General features: G+C 38.1%; 1 protein-coding gene across 9 annotated transcripts in view; it reads right to left on the bottom strand.

Moving 5' to 3' along the window:
- Positions 1-26,978, bottom strand: part of FBXL4 (F-box and leucine rich repeat protein 4) — a 76,050-nt gene extending 49,072 nt beyond the window's left edge. For 7 of the 9 annotated variants that reach the window (XR_003252412.1, XR_003252410.1, XR_003252411.1 and 4 more), the window contains exons 1-5: positions 26,612-26,976; positions 21,269-21,436; positions 19,859-20,448; positions 10,273-10,618; positions 3,207-3,451 (exon numbers count right to left, since the gene is read on the bottom strand). Coding sequence is in view for 6 of the 9 variants with exons in the window: in XM_026059307.1 (XP_025915092.1) it covers positions 3,207-3,451; positions 10,273-10,618; positions 19,859-20,367 (1,100 nt within the window). In the remaining 3 variants the exon portion in view is untranslated. Of the gene's footprint in view, positions 1-3,206; positions 3,452-10,272; positions 10,619-19,858; positions 20,449-21,268; positions 21,437-26,611 lie in introns of all 9 variants that reach the window. The other 2 variants (XM_026059312.1, XM_026059313.1) reach the window with 1 other exon arrangement.
- Between the last annotated feature and the right edge of the window lie 44 nt (positions 26,979-27,022).

The following is a 27,022-nucleotide window of genomic DNA, read 5'->3' as shown; positions in this document are numbered from 1 at the left end:
CACACGTGCCCCGCTTAGCGAGGTGGATCCCATCTCTCCCCAGCAGTTGTCAATCTTCAAACAGGGTCCCATGGTTGTAGAAACCAAAACCCTGTTGCCAACACCAGCGGCACAGCCCGTCGTTAACTTGGAAAGTCTGTCTCCTCCCCCTCTCATCCATCCCCCTCACTGGCAGGATTGAGGAGAAGATGACCTGGGCTCCCAGACCCTTGACCACCATCCCCAGAGCTCTGAAATCCTGCTTGATGGTTTCCGGTTTGCCCTTGGTGTCATTAGTGCCCACATGGAAGAGCAGCAGTGGGTAATAGTCTGATGAGTGGACAAGCCTTGGCAGTCTATGACATCTCGTATGCAAGCCCCTGGCAGGCAACAAACCTCTCTAGACATGAGGTCAGGTCAGCAGATAGATGCCTCCGTCCCCTGCAGCAGGGAGTCCCCAACAACAATCACCCGCCGCTTATTCCGGGTGTTCCAGCAAGGCACAGGGTCTGTTGTCCCAGTTATTTCCCTTGCAGCCATGCCCATCTCCTCCTTATCTTGGAGGGCACTAAACCTGTTCTTCAAATGCAAGTCTTCGGGAGGAGTAGGAGCCTTTCTCCTCCTATGAGCAGTGATCAGCTTCCAGCAGCCTTCTACAGTGTTATGATGCGCCATTTCACACAGCACAGAGCCCTCCAGGAACTTCACTGCTGTGTGGGCTTGAGACTCCTGAAGCTGTACAGTCTCCGAGAATACCCTGTCTATCTCTTGCTCATCTTCTCGGATGCTGCACAGCCTACTGACCTCCTCCTGTAACTCCCTTACCTGACGACACAGCTCGTCAACAGCAGCACACCTCCTGCAGGAGAGCTRRCTGCCAGCCCAGGCCTCCCGGAGAGGCCCCAAGCACTCCCTGCAGCCTGACACCTGTAGAGCTGCATCTACTGTCAGAGGGTCGGTCTGGGTCCCAGCCTCTGACACAGCAACTCCAACAGCCACTGGGGAATGTGCTCTGCGGCGTCACAACCATGCTTGAAGCATACACTGGAGGGATCAGAAACAAAGCTGCCTTCATGCGCCCTTCTGCATGAAGTGCTGTGCAAACTGCTGCGTCTGTTCGCTACACTCTCAAGCTAAATAGCTAAATGATAGCTGCGAACATTAAAAATAAAACAGTATTTGACAGATTTCTCCTTCTGAGGAACAGTATCTCTTACCTGGAAGTCATTTTCCTGGAGAAAGTTATATAAATGCTTTTGAAAGGAAAGAGTTCGTCTCATACATCTCCTGCATTAATAGATATTTAAAGAGTAAATGAGAAGCACATTTTCATTTCTGGAGGCCAGCAAACTTGCCAAACACGCTGATGAATAATGTCTAAAGAAGAAAAATTTGTGTTTGGGAATTTTACCTTTTTTCTGCTTTTATAAACATTAAAAAAAAGACACTTTTACAGAACAAAGTTTCAAAGTCACTTCCATATAAGGAAAAAGAAAACTTTCAAAAAAACCAGACCATGTCATAAGGGACAGGTTTAGACTGAAAACTGAAAATTCTGAGTAGAAGTCACACCTAAAAAATTTAGCTCACATCTTTGTTTCAAAAATGATAGAACTGCATCTCTCATTCCCAGACTGCTTGTACCTCTTCCAAGGATTACTTTTTCCTAGAAATACACATAATTTAACAATTGTCTCAAGGTCTGAGAACACATCCTTCCCCCCTTCAAAGCTGTTATAAATATTGTTCACTATAATGAACATAAGCTGACCATGTTTATTCAGAGATTATTAATAAACAAGCTATGAATATTTATTATTTTAGAAATGCTGATCACAAATAACTGCTGATACCAATTCAGTAGCGAAGTCAAAAAATATTCAGCAATAAAGATGTTTTCAACTAACTGGAAGTCAGAAATGCAAGAACTGCAAAGTTTATAATCCTCTGAACTTGGACATTCATTTAAAGACAAGTTTTTTTAGTAATACTGCATGTTCAAAAAAACCATGAAAATGAGAAAATTCACATGAACATGCACAAACATCAAGTTTCCAAAAACACTTAATAGTTAAGCATCAGAAATCAAAAACTTGATGATTTCAGAGTTAAATATGCAAGCCTGAATTTAGAATTCATTTTCAGCATACTGTATCTAAAAATTCAAGTTTTAGAGAAACTTTTGTACCCCATTCAACTAGGTCATATCTATCTCCTTTTTCCGCCATACAGACATAAAAGAGCAGAGGGATCTTGGATTATACTGGAAGGTCGGGAAAAAAGGGAAAAAGCATTCTCATCCTAATGGAGTATTTCCTCAAGTTAATTTACTTCCCCAGGGCACCAAAGGAAATAAGATATTTGAGTACTTTTTAATCTTTTCATTCAAGAAATGAAGGAAATTTAAGACAACTCATTTTTAAGATACATTAGATTAAGCATTTCTGTTTCTTATCTGTCAAGTTCAGCTTTCACCTGCCACTGCTGATTATCTCCTAGTTGAAACACCAGTCTTTAAGTGAAATGCACTGATAGACGCTGTTTAACTAATGCAAATGAGCAAAGAAGCAAGAAATGATACATTAAGCAAGCAGAGAACATGGCTGTTATACAGAGAAGAATCCCTGTGAATTTGCTGTTTTAATGACCTACAGCATAGTCATATTTTCATCTCAGTGTGAAGATGCGCATGCAACCCCCTTGTTTCCCAACAGGACTAATGTTTTAAATCATTTTTATGAAAGTATTTGCATTTACATTGCACTCCAGTGATTACTTAGGGCCTGTACCTTTTAAGCATGCACTTTAATCATTTATTACTGCAGCCATTCTAATACAGTCCCATTGATGACTCATCTATGCACAGGACAACTCTTCAAATGTTTTCTTTGTAAGATGGATTTTCCGTAGCTTAGTTCCAGCTGGAGTCTTTCGGAATCTCGGAAGAAAGCAAAACACTGCTCCCCCTGGAAGAAGCCTTTCAGCCACAGGCAATTTGGCATATGCAAATTCTATATATTAAAACAGACTGCTGCTGCTGTATCTAGTATCTCTTACTGTTTTAGCTGGGATTTTTTTCCTACATCATAAAAATCACATCCTTTATGGTAAATCAAAGAATTTTGTCTTTTACATCTTATTAGATTTCAGACACTTAGCAACAAACTACTGAGCAGCCACTCTACACACAGAGCTCGCCAAAACACTTCTGTACATTTAGCACTGACCTGCTAAATCCAGAAACAGAGATGGCTCCCCTGTTTCCAGTCCAAGATAAATTCAGCCACTGGATGAGAGTGCAGCGAGACTGTAGGTATTCCAGAGATGTGTCATTAATCCTTGCCCAGTAAGGTTGTAAACTGAGATGAATGTACTGTAGAGGATCACAGCAATGTTGATATAGTAGCTTACAAGTTTGTGCTAGTCTACACAGGTCTGGTACTGTAAGGTGACTCAAAATCAACTGGATGAGCTATATTAAAATACAAAAAGAAAAGTCATAGATGATCATACAGCACTTGAAATGTTACGGGAAAACTGCAAAGGAATAATAAAAGATGTTCCAACTCAAAGAAAAGTAAATCCTTTCGCTTAAAAGTAACTTCTCAAATCACTGATCAACTATTAAATAGGATTGCACTGCCTTCTCAATTTGACAGCATATTAAACAAGAAAGGAAAAGCAGATCAACATATGAAAGTGACAGGAAACTTTCAAATTAGAAGTTTCTTTACCCATGCTAATTTAAACAGTGATATATATGTAAACACTATGTTTATATATTTCCCTTCACAACATCTGCACATTTGTTGATCAGAAGTCTAGACTGGCATCCTCTTTCTTCTCTGGATTTGTTTTTTAGCTGGTGGCACATTTGCAGAGTATGTGAAAAATTATACCATGGTCCAGTTTCCCCAGTCCTTGAACTGGGCTACATTTATTCCTCTGCTCCCTGCTCTAAAAACTACGGTTTTGTGTTCTACCTTATATCCTCTCCCAAGCTGGACTATGCAACTAGATAAAAAGCTCAACATTTACAGATCTTTTATGAAGTAATCTCTTTCTTGCTGCAAAACTTTCAGTGCATCTTTGTTCTATGCCAGAGTCAAATCTGAAATGCAAAAATTTAACAAATTGAATTATCCCAGTTTCAGAATAATCACCAGCTCTTCTCACCAGCACCACTCTGTGTATTTTTGTAATGTCTTATCTCACATGCAGAAATGAGGAAGTATCCCCTTCTCCTATCATGCTTCGTTTTCCTTTTTAAAGAAACATTAACCAAAACAAATACTGAAAAAAACATACAGATAAACATTCACTTTAGGACATAACAAAAAATCCTCAACACAAAATCTCCCTCAGTTTAGAGACTGAGAGAAAATGCACTTGAACAATGAAATCTAAAAATTAGTGTTGATTTAACTGGGGCTTCCTTTAACAGCCATAAACACCTGCACTCAAGTGATGTAATTAAAATTGACTAAGCACTTTCAAGCAGAGTGGGAAACAATAACTCCCTGAAATGAATCTGTGTAAATTAAAAAAAAAAAAGTCCTGTGGTTCTTTCAAAATATCGTCCTTTTTCATTTTAACTTCTTGTATGGATTCACACAACAAAACTGTCAAAGATAAGACTAAAACCTGCAACATTAAATCAAAATGAAGTTTTGATACTTCCAAAGTACCACTTTATGGAAAGTTAATCCCCACCTCCTGCCGGTTTTGGAAGAGAAGAAGCAAGAGAACAGTTCAGTTTCCTGCAAAATGAAAAATGTTACTTCCTACTCAGCTCCAGATTTAGTATTCGAATATGAAACATACTATACACATGTACAGAATTTTCATTTACAAAAAATTAACTTCAAATTCAAAGCCAAAATACAGTGTGTGCATATACTCAAGCTTCTCTCAAGCTCTCCTGGGCTCACTCTCCCTTCTCCTCCCAGAGGAGTGAGCCCAGACCTCCTCCTGCGCAGGTGTCTGGAACTCTTACCTTGGTTTCACGTTGAGTCTCAGAGTAGACATTTCAATGCAATGGTGATGAACAGCATATACACAGTGCATTTAATGATACAGTATAAATCAAAGCTTGTTCCCAACTGACATTTAGGTTGTTGGCTTTTTGATGTCTGAGGGAGAGCAAACTAACTAGGAGCTAATATAGATATAAACCCAAGTTAATATCTTGATTTTTGCCTTGCTCAGACACATGCTTTAGCATATAAGTTGCTTAACACGGCTGTTTGCTATTCTAATGATAGATATCTAAACAGATACCTATTTTGAGACCATCAATTCATTTTATTTTGAAAGAATTTTTCAATGTTCTGAAAGGCAGCTCCAAGCTATTTTGCGATCTTTCAGGTATGCCACTTGCCATAAGCCACCCAAATAACTATTTTCTGAATGTCTTCCCCTCTCTCAGAGGTCTTTTTCCAATGCTTATTTATCAAGTTTTCTAGAGCAAGCAGCCCAGCAGTGAAGGCTGCAGAGTTAGCTGAATTTATGCCTACAATTAATGTGGCATAATAGGTCTGATAAAACAAAGCAACACAAATTTTGTTAAATGGGAGAAAAGTTGCTTTGACTTCCGAGTGGTAAAGATAATGGTGAATGAAACTATAAATGCCTCACTAGTGTCCTTTTACGCTAACTGGACGACCTCAGTGAGTATTTCACAACACAGAATGCTGCAATTCTTCTCCACCCGAGATGAAATCTCCTACCACATGAATCTTAATCAGAAGAGATAATCCTTCTTTATTTTTACTAAAATTACACTACTCTGTAATATCTAGAATGAAAAAATATAACGAAATGTCACTGCTATGACATTAAGATATAAGTACTTTTTTCTTGCTTTTGATTGAACAAAGATAGCAGGTTCCAAATCTACAGGCTAATAACCATTAATCACTGTTAGTCTGGTGTCTGTCAGAAATCTGCTTTCTACGTATGTGTATCCTAGCATAAAGTACAATTCAATACCATAATGAGTATGTGACATGATGTGCTGTATTGTGCTATGCTGTGTTCACGGTGATTCCCAGAATGCTGGAGAACTGAGTATCTGCTTTGAAAACTAATCTCATAACACAGAGTTTCTTGCAAACAACTGTTGTTACTCTGCATTTACAAAGAATTATGGCAACCAACATTATTGTTTCACACTCTTATAAATCAGCCAGTAAAAAAAAAGTTATTGGAAAAATACTACAAAAGAATTTTAAAGAGAAAAAACAGAGTATAACTAATTTAACACCAATTACCTTTTTAGGGTATGACAGACCAAAAAATTGTAATAATCAGAAGTGCTTTCTCCTGTTTCCAGGGGAAACAATGCACATTCCACAATTTTAAAAATATATACACACACACACATATATATACACACACATATGTATAGAAAAAACAGCTTAAAAACATAGAAGTCTCCCTCACTGCATCAGTTTGCTTATAGCTGAGACAGGATCTCCATCACTCTCTTCAATACATGGGGTAAAACTTTACCAGTAGTGTGTCTGCTAACAGTACTCGCTTCCCAACAAGTTTCTTCAGCTTTTTAAAGAAATATGAATAGCAGCAAACTATAATCTTTTATACCCAATAACACACTTTCTGCAACTATACTACAATGACGCAGAACTTGATTTGGTATGGAAACAATGCTTGGGAACTGGTCAAACCCAGAAATCCTGCACTTTCTAGGAATTTCCTCCTCCAAATCTTCATTTTTTTTTTCCAATATGAAAGCATTTTGGCCTACACAAACCACTAATTCAGAAACATTCCAATGAATACTAGACTGCTTTTTTTTTTATTATTTTGCAACTAGGGCTCCCACAGCTTACACTCTAAATGATTAGAATTGATAGACACACACTTAAAGGACAAGGGATATGCAGACAAAAAGAAAGAAGGCAGGAAGTAAAAGGTGGTATTCCCTGGCTGGCTACATGCCTCAGTAAAGTTCAGGAAAACACACTCCATAGCTCCATGATGCTATAGCTTGCATCAGCAAATGCATACGCATTCAACAGTGCGTGTGAATGTAAGGAGAGTGGATTACACAACTGCTTCACAAAACACAACCAGTTAAGTCTTTCTGTTCTTTATCCTACTCTCATAAAACACTTTGGTGGAGTGGGCTTTATACCACTAGGGTACAGATCCTGACCCTTTCAGCAATGAAAGGCTGCAAAGGTTTTAAGCCCTTTCTTGATTCACAGAACAGAAAAGGATCTTATTGACAGACTGCACAATCAAAACAAGACTCCAGGAAAGGTTAAAGCTGGAGATTTCTTCTATATGTGCTCAGAGCCTACCCTGCTGTGGCAGCTGCTAGCTGAAGACTATTTGCACATGAAGAGTCTCCTAGAAAGTCCTTCCTCAGTTTTAACATAATTCTGGAGATAAGATGATAGTATACATAGTTCACAGCTACTAAGGATCGGTTAACACAGTCCATGAGCCATGAAGAAATATCCTCTCACCTAGTTCATCCAAGACTTCACACTTCCTTCTAATGAAGCCTGTGTCCCAGGAGTTGGCCATTTTTCTCTTTCATTAGCATGAGCAAACTAGACTCTTGTAATGTTTTCAGAATACACTGCACCAAGCCATTCCTAACGCCATTCGGAAGAGTGACATAGTCTATGAAAGCATCATCTACAAAAGCTTCAGAAAAATAAAGATGGTCAAATAAAAGACTGGAGGAACCATTGTCTATTTTAAGACAACCATAGAAGATCATTCAGCTCATATATTTTGTGAATTACTGTGACAGCAGCATGAATTCGTCTTAAACAGGCAGCTCAAATAAGGAATGTGAAGACCATGTGAAGACTAAGAACAGTCACATATTTACAGTCAGGACGAACATATAAAAAGATACTAATTTTCATGTAGTGTACCATAACCGGAATTGGAATGAGTCAGTGGTTGCTTCATTTCATCATTACAAAGTCCTAGCACTTCTCAGAATAATTTGGCACTGGTCTTGAAGACAGCATGAACAGCTGTTCCCATATCTGATGCTATAAAAATTGTCATACTACAAAGAGTAACATTTCTGTTGTTCTAACCGATACCCAAACCTTCCATCTGGACCAAAAAAGCAGGAGACTGGGATTTCTGTCGTCACAAAACCAGTCCAGAAAGAGTCCTTTGTAGTTTTCTGATAAATATTCTACCCATATTTTCAGTTTCTTTAAATCAAAACAAAAGAAAAAAAATGTGCTTGGTATTGATAGACCATATAAACGCATTCATGAAACCCAACATGTTAAAAAATAAATTAAAAAAGGAGGCTGGTACCCGAAAAAAGCAGAAGAGATGATACAGAGACAGAAGTTCATAGGAGTAACAGGACTACATATAAATATTTCCTTAATGATAATCCTGATAACCTGTACAATTATGTGGAACAACATTGAGATTATTAAAGTAAACTGTCTGGTGGTCTACCATACTACAGATCAATGTATGTAGCCTTTCCAAATCAAGCTTCCTAGATTTAAGTCAGGTTTTCACTAGAAGTATTTTCTTAGAATGGCTAAATAAGAACAAACTTTCAAACACAGTTATACATGTTAAGATTTTCTGGACAACTGTGTCCTCACATATGCACTAAACTACTTTTTTAGTTGAGTACTGCTATACAAGCACCAATAATAGTATATACAACTGCTATACGAACTCTGGGGTGGGGGGGAACTAGAGTTAATTCTGGAGTTAGTATGCTCATTTATTATTCCACTGCAGCAACAGTAAAAGTAAACTCAACGGGGATAAGATCCAACATAGACTCAATAAGGATCTAACATTAAAAAACGTTACTTCATGTAATAGTTTGAGGATCCTAATGCAAAAAGGAAGACCTTTGAAGACCTGGGGGGGGGGGGGGGAAACAAACTTTAAAAAAAGAGGGTAACAACTCTCACCATCTTTCTCCAATGTACTTATATTCTCCACCTCTCTTTCTTCTTTCCAAGCACAACAAAGTTCTTTTGCAGGTAACCAGAGCACAGCAGTGCCCAACACAGCCTGGTGCAGAATTGGGGCATTTAGAGACAAGTGGCCATGATAAAAACATGATAAAATGTGATAAAAGCAAAACACTAATTAGATCACATGTTTCTGTAAGTTCCCTGCAACCAATGACACCGCCTCTCACCATTCTCCCCTCAGTCTCAAAAGCAAATCTGATTCAAGCCAAAAGCACTCTGAGCACCCGATGTACTACTACAAAAAGGAAACACTTGCTTCTTTTGACAGACTGCAGTAGCCTAAAGAGTAGGAAATCTTCTGTCTCTGCCTCAGACCAGAGCTCTGACTGGCAAGTAAAAGCTTCTCTCCACTATCTGCAAACCCAGTTTATTTCAAGAGCAGAGAAGATGATGAATTAATTGGTCTCTCAATTGTTCACCTGACTATACTTAATGCAGGCTGGCACTAGCCTCTATAAATGGTTACACTCCAGTATGAATTTCCAGGTCTGCACATAATATTCAGCAATCATGCTGAATCAATCTCTTTATACTGGAAACTACAGAAAAGAGAATATGCATCTACACTGACTTTAAACATACTTGCAACCCCCCTACAGCCACAGGATCACAACTATTTTCTGTTTTTTTTTATTCCATGATTAGCACAAGCACACCAGGACAGTAAACACAACACAGAGCAGAGCTATAGTATTTTTTGCTTGCATTGGGATTCAAAACTTAGCTGGATGGAAGAAGCTTATTTCATAATAATGTGAATTTCATAATAATGTGAAAATTAGATGGCAGTCTCAAGAACAAAGTTCTAGGGTTTTACAAGAGAGGTAACAGAAAATGAAACATTTAGCTTATTATCACTTCCAGATTTTGATCCCGTCTTTTTCCATCTCTTTCATATATCTTTCTTCTTTGTCATGTGTGAGGAATACAAACTACTAGCGTCTACATTACTGGAAAACTACCAGAAAATTCTGAGTTCAAGAGTTAGAAATTAGAGGCTAGAGTAACTAGCATAAAAAACTGTGCATTAGTGGATGGATTACTGAGAAACAGAAGTGCAATAACTATGCGAATAATGGCCAGCTGACTTGTTAATATCCATCCACGGAAGTAGACAGATTGACATAATTCAGACATAACTCTACAGTAATTGCAGGAGACCCACAAAAGAGCGCAAGGAACTCTACAACTGAAAAAAAAGTGTTGATCAGTAGTACCCTTTACAGCATGTTTGCACTCTTAATGCTTAAAACTACATTCAGTATAAATATTTCCTTCTTACCTCATAAGGCAGTTTATCAAAATATCCATTAGTTGGCCACTCCCTGAGGGTAACAACGCTGAACTGTTTATTAAGAGTGTCCATTCCACAGCCATACTTCTCATCATCCTCATCCTCATCAATATCATTCATATCAATCATCGAAGTCTTAAGTGAAAGCATAGGTCTCTCTTTCACACCGTGTAGTACTACTGCATCTAATTCAGTGTAATAGTCCAGAAGAGAACTGTTGACTTCCAGGCGAATTAAGTTTGTGGGAAAGTTTATCTGTTTGATACAAGGTGTGAACTGCCGAGCCTGGGGACCATTCACCTTTGTAGGTGCCTCAGACCAAAGAATTTCCCATCTGTGAAAAAAAATTGTATATACCATACAGGGATTAAGATCAAAGTTACCAGTGCAATTTATGAATGTACAAAGAGCAATCTTGTGTCAGAAATATTTAGCAAATAAGAAACACCATTGAAAAGCCAATGAAAATTGTTATATTTTCCCCTAGATTTAGTAAATACCCTAAGGAAGAACTTAACAGATCATACTCATTCTAAACCTTAGCACATTTTCTCTGCAGTGCTAAATAACAAAACAAGCTGTATACTCATAGTCATGCACCCAGGTTAGATTACTGTTATACACATACAAGTTGTTTTAATATTTCACAGTTAAAGTAATCTTAAATTGATTATAGATACCTTCATAATGATCATGTATTAGTGCAAATATGCCTAAGGCAGTCGTCTTAACTAACTCAAATATAGAGTCAGCTGACCTCTCAATCCCCACATAAGGTTTTCACACACACACACTCAATACAAAAGTCACAGCTCACACTCATTCACACCAAAGCTGTTCAAACTGCAGCATTAACAAAATTTATATTAAAAAAATCATCTAAACTTTAATTTGCCTATCTGCCCAGGTAAGTAAAATATTCTTTTAAAAAGCTATTCGCTGTCACATTATCTTATTAGTACAAGGTTATGGATCAAAATAAAAAACAGAAAGAAAATAGAATCTTCAAGTCATTTTTAAAAAGGATCATTTGGAAAAAAAAATTGCTATACTGACAAAGCTTTATCCTATTTGTTCCAGTGGCAGAAGGAGGTTCAGGGCATGCACAGAACTTCCATACATACACCCTTACTTGCATGCACAGACCTCAATTCTCCTCCAGTAAATGACAGTGAAACCTGCTGCCAACTGAATAATCTGGAGAATGAAGTCCTATATTCGTTAGGTCTTGAGTGCTCCCAAACTTGTCAAAAGGCCTGAAAACAAAAACACGCTCTTTATGTGTGCTTGGGTTCGCATCCAGGGAATGGATTTTAGAGGTCCTTCAGTCACTGATTTTCTTTTCCTCCCCTCTCCTTCACACTGAAGTCTAGTTAATTAAGAAAGAAGGAAGCCTCCAGCAACCACTGCTGCTACTCCCTTCATTAGTATGTTTACAGCATTCTCTGTATCCTTTGTACAAAACCCAGAAATTTCCCCATCTATTCCCATCTGAAGTCTGGTCCCAGCTTCAAAGATTTCTCTCAGACTACTGTCTTGTCACATAGGTCTTAGAAATACAGTATCTGCCCTAGGACCTCAACCCTCTGCTCTCCATAGAAGATACCACTATTACAAACTTGCAAGCACTATTCAATACCGATATATACTGCAGAATGCATATACAAAAAAAAAAAAAAGGTTTTGTTCTCCAGAACCAAATGCCTAAAATTTGTCCATCACTGCAGAAAGTAAAATGCAAGGCTTCCATTAAAACAGAACACACCAAGTACAAATAAGGCTTAGAAGTTTGTTTGATATTTGCTAATATTTTGAGAATAGGAAAATTAATCCATATAAGCTGAAACCACCATTTCACAATGGACATTTTCATGAATGCACAGATAAATTTTCCTATCCTACATCATGCCACTCTCTACAGATACCTTACAGTAGAATGGGAGGCTTGCAGAAGTCTTCTGTCAAAGGAAAAGAAATGTCATGAACTAAAAGCAAACATGCGGTATTGGTGAACATATGGCATGTTAGCAAGTACAATTGTAAAAAAACCACGACAACTCTGCCCTAAGATTAACAGCTTTTATAAGAGAGACTTATCGGCAAGAGAAGAAAACTTCATTCACTGAGGAAAAGAATGTCAATTCATGGCAGAAAGAAACAGATGTAGTTCCACCGTCACACCCTCTTGCACAGGTTGATTCCCTAAGCAAATACTTAATGTTGGGATTGTAAATGACCTTCTTGAACACACCCAGACCACTATCTGACATTTTGCTTAGACACTTTCTTATACCCACTCAAACTATCCCGAGGAAAACTCAAGGCTATTTTTTCCACTCATTTAACACATGCTGGACCATCAGCTTTTAACCAAATGCATCTCAGTCACTCGCTTCCCCTTTGGTGCCCTGGAGAAAGGATTATCTGTCAATAGTACAACTCTGGAAAAAAAAAAAATGCATCTGGAGGTCTAGGTTCATCAAATTGCAAAGCAATAGCCTTCTTCAGAAAGCAGTGCCTCTAATTCCCAGTCTTTGTACTAGAGAACAGTAAAGACATGTTGCAGGACTTTTTACAGCCTTGTGAAGCTTCACATGACATACTAACTGCTGATGAAAAAAAAGACTATTGACTATTCTCCACTCTTTTCAACATACTTTTCTGATTTCATCAACAACCACTAATCTGACTAAAGGAGTTAGCTGTTGGTAGGAGTGGGAAAGAGGGAAAAAAAAAAACCCACAAAAACCAAAGTTTACCACATTGCTTTTGATGTTCTTCTCTCCCTTGGTGGCACCACATACAAAACCAGGCCAGAATAATTGCTCTTTGAGTCACGGATGGTATATTCTTCCCTAGCATGGGCATCTTCCTAATATACTCACTGCTGCAACTGGTCTCTTCATCTAGGATCAGTACTTTGACACTTTAATGGAGTACATGCAATCCAAATGAGTGAAGACTATGCAGTTGGAAATAGATCAAAAAGTCCAAATTTCCAAGAGACCCCACTAAGAACTGCATTTCTTTTGTTCTGAAGCATTTTTCTTTACAGCCACCTGTTTCAAAATCCTTCTGAGGAAAGGTCTTTTACCAGACAGTTCTGGTTTGAAAATGGGTCCTAAAATCAGCTTCCCTGAGATGGAATGCCTGCATGTGTTCAGAATTTAAGATGCTCTAACCAACCTATGACAAAGAGAAATTGAATCCTAAAAATATCTGGAAAGAAATCAAAAGAAATTTCTTCTTCTCTCCATAGAGTTCTATGCATTCCCAAAAATCAAGTAGGATCAAATGACTGAAGGTAGAAAGTTGTTTGTCCAAGTCTTGCAAATGTACAGTAACAGGTGCTCAAGGATGATGAAATGAGAATGGTTTGATAAGCTTTTGATAAGCTTTCACTAGCAATGTACTGGAAAGCCTCAGTTTTGCACTGCCATGCAAGACCTGAATGAGAGGCAGTACAATCTGTATTCCTTTCTTCAGTGACTGAAGAAAGTGAGGATTTAAGTCAAGTTTTCCATTCAGTTTTAATGGACTCAGTTTTCCCATTGCATTTCTCACTACCTCCTTTATTAAAATAGCTGGGAACTCATTATACTCAAATTTCTGATATCAAAGACTCCATACACCTATACAAAAACAAAACAAAAACAAACAAAAAACCCCCCAAACCCTCCCACTCTCCTTTCTTCACCTTGAAGATAGGAACTACAGTATAGTGATTTTTAGGTTGAGAAGCATATTTGCAAGGTTTGTGTCAAATGAGAGCATATATTTACTGCTTTTTTTTTGTTGACCTAACACTATTGGAAAGCTTTGATGTTCAAAGGCAATGGCTAAGACGATGCCTGAACAGACCTCATTACTTCTGAAGAATATATATAATAAGAAAGATTCTTCTGAGAAGTGGCTCCCAGGAAAAGTAAACAGATTTCTCTCCTGTGAGACAAGATTAAACTTTGCCTGCTATCTACTGAAAAGACTTATTGCGTTATAAAATTGAGATCAGGATAGAGAGTGAGTAATGGAGTAGGTGCTACTCAAGCACAAAAAAAATAAACGCCCTACCCTAAGAAATTTGCAACTGAATTAAAAGACAAAAGAAGGGAAAAAATCAAGTAGACCAACGAGGAAGGTATATGGAAACTCAGCAAATAAAACCACGCCTTTGCTAAAACTACAACTTCTGCAAGAACTGTAAGCATGATACGTGCCACATCCTACCTCCTCTTGTCCAGGTAGGTACTCTGAAAATAATCTGTAGGCTACCTATGAGAAAATGTTTCCTGCCTGCTAACATGCCAGGGATGCTTCAGCACATGAGGTTCCACGTAATCTGGAAAGCGTACCCACGGCCACACATGTGAGTTTGTAAATACAAAAGGCAGGGAAGTCTGATCATGGGAAGAATTTTAGAACCATTCAGGTCAAGGGGATGAGCACAGCTCACTACCTCTGCAGTCTACTGTGGGGGAACAAGCCACAGATTTTCATTTCTACTTTGAGAGTTTGATTCTGAAATACCAGAGAGAGCAGAGAGGACTCAGAATGCTCTAAGGGCATTTAAAATAGCAAATCATATTTCAAGTAATTGCTTTATCCACTTGAACTTTTCATGGGTTTCTCAAAAATGACACTGTCCCATGAACCAAGAAACTCATTCTTCTATGACAGTCATCTGGGTAACAGATATCTGCGTTTCCCTGAAGATGTCAAAACAAGTTATGAGTAAGGACGCCAAYGGATAGAACCTAAGTTTTGCGTTACACATTGGTGACACAGCCCTGAAGGTCCCTTGCCACACTCTAATGTGTTGATAGTATCAGCAGCATTTTGGGTGCCTTCATCTAAGATTCACAGGGGGAAAAAAAAAGTAATGCAAAAGAGCCATTTGTATGCCTCTGTGTCTACAAGCAAGAGACTTCTGATATTTTATATTCAATACTACTTTTCTGGCTTCACTCCTTTATCAGAATGGGAGATCATTTATCAAATATTTTGATCCCAATCCTGTCTGCCAGGCAAAAAATTCATGACATTCCCACACAAATTAGATTTTAAGAAAGAGTCTACTGCCTAAATACAATGAGCTTCCTCACAGAAAGAGAGGAAGCCTTTTACTTTGCCTTCCTCAGCCAGCTTTGCTGGTTGCAGCAGTTTCTGCTTCTACAGGCTTCAAGACTTTCAGAATGTCTTTGCTCTCTTGTAGCAAACACAGCCCCTACAGCAGAGCTAGAAAATATTAACCCAACCTATTCATCTACAGGTTTGAAATCAAAATTGGAATTTTGCTTGAGAGCTTTGCATGTAGCAAAGCTTTAAGCGACACCAAAAAATTAAATTAAAAAAAAACAGAAATAAATGGCAGGAACGCATGAGGCAGAATGCTGCCACTGATAGCTCTGGAACTGCTCCCAGGTAGTCATATGACCATGATATCTGACCCACAGAAAACAACCTAATACTTGTTATACCATATCTGCAGAAAATGGTAAGGAGAAAAAACAACAACAAAATTAAAAACATAGAACAATCTCTAATCTACTAAAGCAGCAATCATTCCACAGTGGCAAGGAAATACACTGTGAAACATCACCCCAAGCACTGTCACACATCCCAGAGTATTTAGGAAATCCTTCTTGAGCCCAAAGAACAGAACATGAATATGTGATGGCACCACAATGTATGAGATAAGAGAAAATGACAATTAAGTCAAAAAAAGAAGGAAGAAAAACAGGAGCCACTTTTATATTTAAATTAAAAAATATATATTTTTGTAAAAGGAAAAGGTTGACAAATTTCAGAAAAAGCTATTTTTGACTTGAAATTTCCCATTTAAACACACACATACTCTTCCTGTCTGACAGCCACTAACAAAGTGTTAGGAGTATCAAAATGTTTCTAATGGGCTGATATAGAAGAAGTCATTAGGGAACTATCAAGAATAAGTTTTCTGCTGGGGGGGGAGGGGAAGGGGCAGAGGAGAAGAGAGAAAAAAGGAAAAAAGAAAACAAGAAAACATTTTCCTCATCTACAGAACCTAGCTGCATCTTATCCATCAGCCTAACACAGTGCCAGAAACAAACAAACAAACAAACAAACAAACAAACAAAAAAAAGATTATCCAGATCAGTTAGATGGGTTCAGCTCACGCCACTACCAGCAACAGTGCCCCACTTACGCTTGTGTGAAACACTCTTCTTCACTGGCTGAAGACCCTGAGCCACCTTTGCAACCAAGCCCTAAGTACATAAAACCCAATATTTATGTGCATCACAGCACAGAATCTAAAAGCTACACTAGTAAAATAGTCATAGCATAATGTAATATAACAAAAAGAGGGAGATTCCTTCACTATTTAAAAACTGAAAGGGTATGCTACAATATTTCTTTAATCACAGATTAATAATTTTTGCTTGGATTTTCTATACTCAGATAATTCACTTAAGAAAGAAGTGGATACTAACATATGTTAGTATATTTTAAGAAACTACCAAACCCAAAATTCTTCTCACCAGTCAAGGCCTGAGGGGCACTAATCAAGAGCAAAGGTCTCCGTGCGTAAAGACAGAAGCTCCTCTGACATTTATGATTTTCAAACACTGTTTCAAGCAGAGGACAGTGATGAGCATTTTCTGTGTTTAGAGGAGCATAAAATATGAGAGGATGGAGAATCCTCAAATTGCTGAAGTTGTGGTTAAGCTATAATCAGAAGACTTGAAATTCACTCTCATGTTTTAAGCATTAAGATTAGTTATGCACAATTACATTCCAATCTGAAAAATAAATTAATGTTTTTTTTCCCCCCACTCTACAAAGAGTAGGTCCCACCTCTAAAAGGACTCTGAATAAAGCTGCTCTGAGATAGTGCCATGCAAAACTGTCATTTTTAGCAGGATCCAATGCACCAGCAACAGAGAAACATGTGGGACAACTACATAGGCTAGAACCATTTTTCTGCATAAAGTCCTCTTGAGCAAGGACTCTGGTACACAAAGCCCATACAGGGCCTCCTGCAGATTAGAAACTTTTGCACAGAGCAAAGTCTTGGATAAACTGAAGTTTTAAATACTGAGAAAACAGAAAGAAATTATGCAGCTGGACTGCTGTAATCCACTAAGCATGACATTTAAACAAGTCTCAAGAGATTTCTTCCTCTCACAACAGATTTAAGTGGAGTCTACAGGCTTCTCTCAGACATTGACATTCCTAAAATAAACAGGAAAGATCAATTTGGCCTTCTTTTTGTATAAGAAGTAAGAACTGTTAAAAAGGGGTGAGAAAGAACCTTTGTAATGACCTGTCCTTTCCACAGGGCTGTGGGGAAGGAATAGATCAAGAGCTAGAAGATAAAACAAAGTAGCACTTTCAGGTATTTAGGTAGTCTGGTGATTTAAGAGTCTCAAAACAGTCAGAAGAGGAAAACAAGGTTATAGGTGTCCTTCCTTTGAGTAACTGGGACATGGCCTTTTTTAACAGAAGAAAATGATATGGCTGTTCAAGTCCAAAACACTAGTTAAACATAGAATCACCCGAGGTTAGCAGTATTATTTCCATCTTCCCAGAAAAATAATTCTTAGTTGACATCTCAGAGAATTTTTTGAATTGAAAACAAGAGACCGAGAATCTAAGCAGAAGACAGACCAGAGTCTTGCAAGTCTTCATATTCTCCACTTACAGCTGAAGCAGAAAAAATACCGGCCACCTAATCTGGAGAAAGAGTTCCTTTAACTTCCCTTCAAACTTGGTGTATTAAGATATGTTCTGTCTCTTTTAGAAGAAAGTAGGAGACAAACCAAATGAGCATTGCTGAAGAGCCAAGTCCTGCTGAGGAAAGGCAAGCCAAAGAGAGAGAAAAATATATATATACACCTCTAACAACTCTCTAGGGTTTTCACCAGGACCAGCAAGCAGTGAAGATGCAATGCAGACCACTGGTTCTGAGGACTGCTACGACAACCAACCTTCCTCTTACCAAAAATGCTGGTAATCTAGGGAGAACAGAACTCTGCCTACAAAGAGAAAGGCAGGGTCTCCTAAAGAAGCTTCAGCCCTTCTTATGATAAAGCAAAAATCTGGGCTGTCAGCCCAATCACACCCCAAGAGAAGCTATAAAAAAAAAGTTGCATTAATGTTGTATATGTTGTAGTGACGTATCAATATTTTCCTCTTTTATCTTCTTTTAGGTTTCTGAGCAATTTTCTTTCTTCTTGTTAAAAGTACACCTTACTAAATAACTGCTTCAGTTAAAGTTTTTTGATCTGATTAATCTTTACACAAATTTGAAAAGTTTATTTTTATGAACCAAGAACTAAACAGACTGAAACATTTTTATAAAATAGCATTATCTTCCTACTCAGAATTATATCCTTGTACTGCACAGCAGTGCCCTCACTATCTTACTATTATGTTCTGTAGCGCAGCATTATCAATAGAATTATCAAGATAATCTCTACCTAAATTTGTGTTACATAAATAAGCAAGCAAAATGAAAGTTAGCCCTAAAAATATACTTTTCAGCTGTATCTGAAAAAGGCAGATCAGGAGAAAAAAATCCAGCACCTAAGCCAACATCTGCTTGTACTGCCTTCCCACCAAAGAATGCGCTTTAAAGGTATACAGTATTTGTTGGCATATTACTTTCTTTATGATGCATCTAAAAATATTTTTGTTACTATTTCTTCTGATAGTCCTCCTTTGCTTTGTGGGTTTGATATAATTTCTTCTCTTCGGCATATGCTGATTACTATATAGCTTTTTCCTATTTCCCCCTTGCCCCCACTCTGTACTTTTACCTGTTTTCTTTCTCTTTCCATTTCTGTTTCTACACCTCCCCACTGAAAACATCACACCTCATTCACAGTGGTTTTTCTATTCTCTTATCATTCACCAGGTCCCTCTTTTTTGTTGTTGTTGTTGTTGCTGTTGTTGTTCCCCCCCCCCCAAACTAGAGGTTGCATTAGGTGTTCTTAGGATAAGGAAAACCGACGGGACTGAATCAGTTTCTTTCAGTCTATAAAAGAAGTGTAAAATCATGTGCTATTCACGCACTTTGAATCAGACAAATGGTATCACTTTTTGTCCAACTGTGCTGTGCTTCTGGTTTTGGCCGGATTTCCAAATGAACAGTTACAGCACCTGATTCTACTATACATACAGCCTCCTAAAGCATACAGAGGGAAGAGTTTAAGGCTACTTAAAGCATTACAACACAGCAACCACAAAAACCCAGGCTCTTCTATACAATTTGCTTTTCTTATTGGAGAATAATCCAGTAGAACTGCCATTTTGCAAGTGATTTTTGTGCAAAAATAATTATTGCTCATCAGAATTTCAACACAAGAACTATCATTACAAAAATGAAACCTGATATTAGGGTCTACATTAATTCATATAAAAAAATAAAGTTGTTCTTAAAACATATGCCACCACTGTTTTGAACACAGGCAGAAAAAGAAAATGTTAGTGGGTCAGATACAAAATAGAGAAATACAAAAAAGTAAAGTTCGCTAAACAGGATTATTTGTATTATTTAATATCTTACAGGAAAGCATAGAGGAAAAAAAATTACCTTACTTCAGCTGGTGGATTTTGTGAATAAGGATTTGCAGAGCATGCCAAGATCCTAACTACAGCTCCAGGATGATACGTTTCCAGAATATGCACTGCTGTAGGATAAACTGGTTCTTCAAAAGCGAGTTCTACATAGTCTTGGCTACAGAAGGTTGGTGGCATCCTCTTGAATGGCAACCGAGCGCTAGGACAATGATCCCACCAGGTTCCGTAAGTTCGAAACACAGCAGTCTGAGTAAAGTCACCAGAACTAGGATACACATTTGGAATACCTGCTAAATTCCACATGGTATATGACATGCTGTTTTCACTACCATAATGAGAGCTGAAATCCAGCACTTCTTTGGCATACTGAACGATTTCAACATTGATAGGTAAGGCTCGGGTATTTGATTCAATAGCTCTCCGGCTGTTCATTTCTCCTCTTGTAGCTGTCCTAGCTCGGCGCCGAAGGCACATATAGTAAAACATGCTCAGAACTGTTAACATGGGAAACACTGGTGACATCTAGATATGAGTTACAAAGCTGCAAAAGGTCAGGAGTCCTTTATAAGGTGCATTAACTGCTTGTGGTGTTTCAAAAAAGAGCTGATAAAAACAGAATGGATAAATATAGTCAGTAGATAAAATATCCTTAGAAAACAAATAACAGTTACTCTTTTGAATGTCCTCTTAAACAAGGTACTGATACTAAAACATTAATAAACTTTTACATTTTAAGACAATTACTTAGCTGGAGGCTACTAAATGTGGTTTCCCATTTGTTTTGTTAAAAAAAAAAAAAAAAAAAAAGAAGTCTGAAGAAAAAATGTTAGCCAAAACTAACCCTAAAGCACCAAAATGCTAACATTTAAATTAATTATTATTACTTTCAGGGATTTATTGAGGGGAAAAAAAGAGATCCTGCACTGACTCATGAAAATGAAATCAAGTATGAACTGAAATCTCGCCCTTGCAGTAGAAAACGACAGAAGAGTATCTGAAGGTACAGCTAAACTTATCTGCAGTATAGTTTTGAAAAAACTAAACTAAAACCGACATTAAACAAACTACTTGGGTACCTGTCAGGCTGCAGCAGCAGAGAGCTCAGCACAAATTAACCTCACTGCACATATTTTGTAGTAAGACTGTTTCCAGAACCCAGCTTAGTTCATGTAAAGCTATCTCAAGTATACCTAAACTATTCCATAACCTGAAAATTAAATGCACCCTTCAAAGACAGCTGTGACAGAGTCAGACAGCTAATCCAATAAATTGTTTGCTTCCTCTAACTCGTACCCCTAACTTGTGAATGGTCTTAAGAGAGAAAAGAGTAAGTTTTGGAGCTAATTTAAACCAAAAACTTAGCCCACTCCTTTTCATGTAGGAACGCTAGCCTGAAACAGGCTCACAAAAAATTTTTCTTTACCCTTTGAAGTTGTCCATGACCGCATTCACCCATGATATAATGATCACCAGCCTCCTGAAGGATTCATTAATGATACCATTTAGTCATCTTCCAGTAAGCCAAGCAAAAAAGTAAATCTTCAGAATCCTGGCATCAGAAGCAAAAGTCCCCATAGAAAGCATTTTACATCTGGTAAGAGAAAATATTTTTATTTATATATAGATTCATTTAGATACAAAATGTGCTAGATCTGCACATAAGATCACCTGAAAAAAATCACTACAAAATGTATTGTTAAAGATATCAGTGTTGTACATTGCCTAGATCAAATCACACAGCAAAACAAATAAACAAGCAGGTATAATTATTAGAAGAAGTCAAATCAAAAATAAGTCTCTTTAGTAAAGTTTTCAGTTAACAATGGTGAAGAAATATTTAAAGCTGAATGTTGTTTTCAGGACACAGAAGTGCTATATCATATTCGCTACTAATAAAGATCCTCTTACATACGGTTGTCCCATATTTAGCAGCCACTCTATACCTGCATGATGTAAACTGTTAGATTTACCAATGGGTAAAGAAACTTGGAATGCATTCTCAGATTTCTAGCAATACACAAAATACTTAGGCAATAACATAGCATTCCAGAATTTATATTCTCAGGTACAAACTTCATTTCTCTGGTGATATTCCAATTAGCTTGTTCATTGGCTTTACTAGGAAAGAATAGAGAGCAGTGCCTGTAACCTGTTAGAGGCTGGAACAGAGATGACTAAGCATATCCTAAAATAGAGTAAATGTTTCTTCAGCCACCCTTACTGGAGTTGCCAATTAGTTTATTGCAGGGCACATACTGTGTTAATCACTGAACCAACAGAAATGACTTCCACTGCAAAATACACATTAAATGACAATTAACATGATGCCTCTCATTGCCTGAGAGACAAAACATATTTGCCTTTTCAAATCGCTACAAGTGAGATCATACTTTATAATCCTTTTAAAGCATAAGCTTAAAGTATGGTAAATACTTAAACAAATGGAGAGGAATCAAAGTGGGTTTTGCATGCTTCAACCTAAGTTCAGTGTGTTTCTTGAGTAACATGTTTCTTTCCCATTCTCACAAAACACACACACACACATACAAGCAGCTCTTTCACTTAAATGTTGTCCGCAACAGGAAGGCGCAGGAACAGATAAGGGCACGCTGCACTATTTGGCCCTCTTATTTGTGAGAGCAAGAAAGTCTACTAATGAAGTGTTCACTTCTTTCACTTTCTTCCTTCTCCTGTTATTAGCTTTTTGTTTAGTTCCTGTCCTTCATTCAATTTCATAGGTTGACATAGCTGTCAACAACACAGATTACCCCTGACATTCGGCCCAGACAGAAATGCATAAGACAATATGCTGGTTCTTATTTAAACTCTGCTGGAATGCAAAACCAAATCATGTCACATTTCCCCCAGAAATCCTGTTGAACCACCTTTTAGAAAAGGCAGTGGGAAAAAAAAACAAAAATCCCAATCCTTCCTCCTTCCAAAAGGCAGAAAATTGTTGCTTTATCTTTTCAGCCTGAAGATGCTTCAGGATGTAAGTGAAGATTACAAATACATTCTTTAGTTTTTTTTCTCCCTTCTCAAAAAAGTCTCTTTACACAATACGCCAATGCACATCAAACTTAAACTTTTGTTGTCAAACCCTAGAATTACCTGTAGACCAGCATACATCCCAGCTTCTAACTCAAAATTTTACTGATTAACATGGTTTTGAAACCCGCTACAGGCAATTTCTGGCTTTACGGAGGTCCATTTTAAGAATCACTTAGAGTATTTCAAGATAAGTGATTCATACCTGGTCTTACATATGCATCCTATATAACTTCACCTCTCCACTCTGAGCTTCCTCCAGCCTCAGCCCAGAGCTCTTAAAGCGCTATTTCTGACCAGCAGCACAACCTCACTTACCAGTTCCTTATCAGATGGGCAAAGAACAGCATAACCACCGACTGTTTGAGAGTTGTACATGAACCAATTGGCCAGCCAGTTTAAGTGTGCAGATGGGTCAGCCACCAGGTCTAACAGAACAGGTAACTTGGAACCATTCTACAGATTCGTCATTAATGGAAACATTGATTTGGGTCATTCTCACCTACCAACTTGATGATTTTCCTGAAACACGCAAGAATTTAATATCCTTGAGACTGATGTCACTTTGTCAAATGTAGGTGACATTGGCCAACAGGGCTAAAAGTTTGTAAACAGGAAGGAGAGGGGTAGAGTAAGCAGCTTTCATAAAAGCGCATTAGTCTAAACAATATGAACAGAGGAAAATTGTTTTCAAAGAGTTAAAAACAATACACAATTTAATAATTTGTCTTAAGTATAAGAAAACAAATCTATATAAAAGTAGGAGAAATAAGTACTAGAACTACAATACAGGTCAGAACTCTTCTGTTTGACATTTTAAAAGATTATTAAGAATTGCGTGGAGTTCAAACACATGAAAAATTGCTCAAGAGGTTGAAAGATAAGAAGAAACTAGTGAAAGAATTACACTAAAAACAAATAAATCAGTATAGCTGGATGACAGAGGGAAATTTGTTCAGGAACTACCACAAATTGAGCTGATTTCCAATTAAAGGGATCTAATTTTGCAAGAAATATAAAACTGCAGACTTGGACCTACGGAAAGCATCAACATAAACAGCTCAGCAGCAGAGTAGCTCATGTCCATGCAAAGTTTGTGGAAAATTGTTTTTCTTTCTTTCCAAACTGCTCGACTGTTTTAAAGGAAACCATTTGGTCCTACATAGCTATACCTTCCAATTCCTGGCAGTATCTTCTTCATTTGTCTTATTGCATATTATTCACTTTTTTGTACAGGCGTAATTATCCCAAACCAAAGCTTAATAAAGGTTTCTTTTAAATGCATCTTCTTATCTTCCTCACAAGCAGCAGCCTTCTGCTTTTTTCTTTGGTTGATTTCATAAACTTTTTCTGTCAAGATACCATTAAATGGACTGAAATGGTGCTAATGAATAGCAAGACGCTCAGCAGCTAGCACAGGCTTAACACAAAGGGCATCATGGTTTCATTAGAAATGAATAGCAATATGCTAGGAGTGCACAGTGAGGTTGCAATGTGTTGTTCTGTGCCCACATGCGCATTTTGCGCTTCTAGAATAGATCACATTTCCATAGCAGTTCAAGCCTGCCGGCACTTGGGCTGCCGAAGCTCTGCACTCCCTCTTTGTGCCCCGCGCAGACCCATGCCTCTCTGCTTTGCAACCACCACTTGAGCTGGCACTGCTGGGTAGCACGCCAACTCAAAGGGCTTACCCAGCCAAGAGCTAACTACTCCTTTTGCAAGATAGTTTTCAGTCAGTTCAGCTCCCTGAACCAACTCATTGCTAGACAACATGACAGCCAGCGCTGGCTCAAAGGGGTAGTAAAACACAGAAGCCCAAAGTCAAATTAGCTCAAATTGCCATAGAAATGTTGCCTTTAGTCATCACGAGAAGAAAACAAGAATCCAGAGAACCACACTAGACTAGATTTGGAATAAGACTTTCACAAGAAAGGGATGCTACTTTCTTTCACAATCCATCTGTTTTATTGGTACTTGTAATCTCTCCTATTCAGATCATCACTTAATTGACAATTATTTCAGTTATATGGGCTAATCCATTCCTCCAAGGAAAAGGCATTTTCTATAAGACGACAACACCAGAATTCTTCCTATTGCTATACAGAAAGCCTTCTAAGACTGCAATTCATCATTTCCTTCCTTCAAACACAACAATCTTGATAAAGGAAAATGCCTTATGCCTTCTCGACAGATTTCATGGGAACAGGCACTAATTAAAGCATTCAAGAGCAAATAAGTCATCACCTGACAACCAAGTCTTCGTCCAGTTCCATTGCCAAACAGAAGTTTGTTGTTTTTTGCTTGCTGTTTGTTTTTTTACCTAGATCTCTTTGGACTATTTTGTCTCCTTTACAAGGAGTTTATTTATACCAATCTATTTTCCAGCTTCCAAGCAACCCATCCTGGTAATGATTACTGTACCTATTCAATTTGATTACTTTTGCAAATTCAGCTCCCCAACTTTCACAACTGCTTTCATCTCAGGAATGCAGAAACTGGACACAAGTGTAATATGTAGTTACTGACCAACCAGAAATGGTGGGAAATATATAGAAAAATATTGGGGGGTGGGGGGCGGGTGGAAGGGGGACAGCAAAGAGAAGGATGTGTATAACACATAACAAGTCACAGATATTAGATACAGGAAAAAATGAAAGATGATATATTTCATCCTTGTAACAGTTCCTAGCAATGCATTTGTTAGACAAGAATTCATACTATATCAGAGAAGCCGATGCTGTATATACAAGTCGTGTATAGTGGGTTTGATTTTTAAGGCCAGACAGGTAACAATTCCTCTTTATACCAGCTTTGCTCATCTCACACTTGGGAGTACTGTGCAGGGTTTTCTCTCATTCTACTATAAAAGAAACATCAACACTGACGAATTACAAAGAACATATAAATGACAAAAAAAATAGCTTGCACAATCTTTGAAGAAAGATTAACGAAATTTAATAGTGGCATCTTAGAGAAAAAATGGTAAATGAGAAATCTCTTAATTATCTTTACGCATTAATGCACAGAGGGAATACTGAAACCTTACATTACAAGCTAAAATGGAGTATTTTACTACTGGTTAGCATTTTTCGCTGTTAATTATAGTGTAGTAGTATAGGTAGATTATACCATCATCCACACACAACTTGTTGAAATTAGGAGCTAATATTAATTAAAAATTAACAAGCTCTTATAACATACTTTAAACTCGGGCCATATTTGGTGTGTTTCTTTCCACAATGTGTTCTGGCACTAGAAACACAGCCATTTTACATATCTGAAACTTATAAATTTACAGTTTGAAAACCAATAGAATGTTATGACAATCCATTTTAAATATTACTTGTGTTGCTATCATAAGCAGCAAAACATTCAAAGTCCAACAGTTTCAAATTACTCAATTTATTGACTGACCCTTCCTTCCTGCTAAGGACCAGCACTCATTAAATGTCTTAGCACTGTAGTATAAATGAGACAAATTTTACTTAGTAGCTATTACGTGGTCAGGGTGACCACACTGCCTTCTGGAGTTTGTCTTGACATATAACAGTTTCTGTTTCTTAGTATGTGTCAATCATCAAGTGAACTTTTCTAAAGAAACCACCACACTAAAATCATTCTACACAAGGCCTAAATTCACCAACATTATACTACTTTTCATTTTGAATGTCATGCAGACAAGAATCTCCAAAGGAGAGCTGTATAAGAGAGGCATAACCTGTGTCCCAATACTGCCAGATTTGTCGTCTTTGGAGATCCTTCTTTCTGTTGTGCTCCATTGCCTTGATACCATTGCGAACGTCTCAAGCACGTGAGCTCTTTGAGGACATAGACCTTCATCGACATCTACTTTTCTCCTAACAGACAGAGTCTAGTTGAGGCCTGCGAGTATCAATACACTGTAAGTAACAACCTTGAGCCAAGCCAGAGACCGAATGAACCGCTCGGTACCGATAACGCTGCTCCGCCTCGCAGGCGCCAGACCAGCAGAGCACTGACAAGAGCGCCGGCAGGCGCTGTCACGCGGCGGCGGGCGGGCTAGCGCTTCGCAGCCCCCGCCAACGCAGACGTGCCGCCCCTCCTCGGCCGGGCAGGGCGCGCACCCGCACGAGCGGGCCGGCGCAGGGGG

This window comes from Apteryx rowi, unplaced genomic scaffold, assembly GCF_003343035.1.
Source record: "Apteryx rowi isolate R43461 unplaced genomic scaffold, aptRow1 scaffold_155, whole genome shotgun sequence".
NCBI classification, from domain to species: domain Eukaryota; kingdom Metazoa; phylum Chordata; class Aves; order Apterygiformes; family Apterygidae; genus Apteryx; species Apteryx rowi.
The sequence above is the reverse complement of the archived record's forward strand: the minus strand, read 5'-3'. Positions and strand labels throughout refer to the sequence as shown.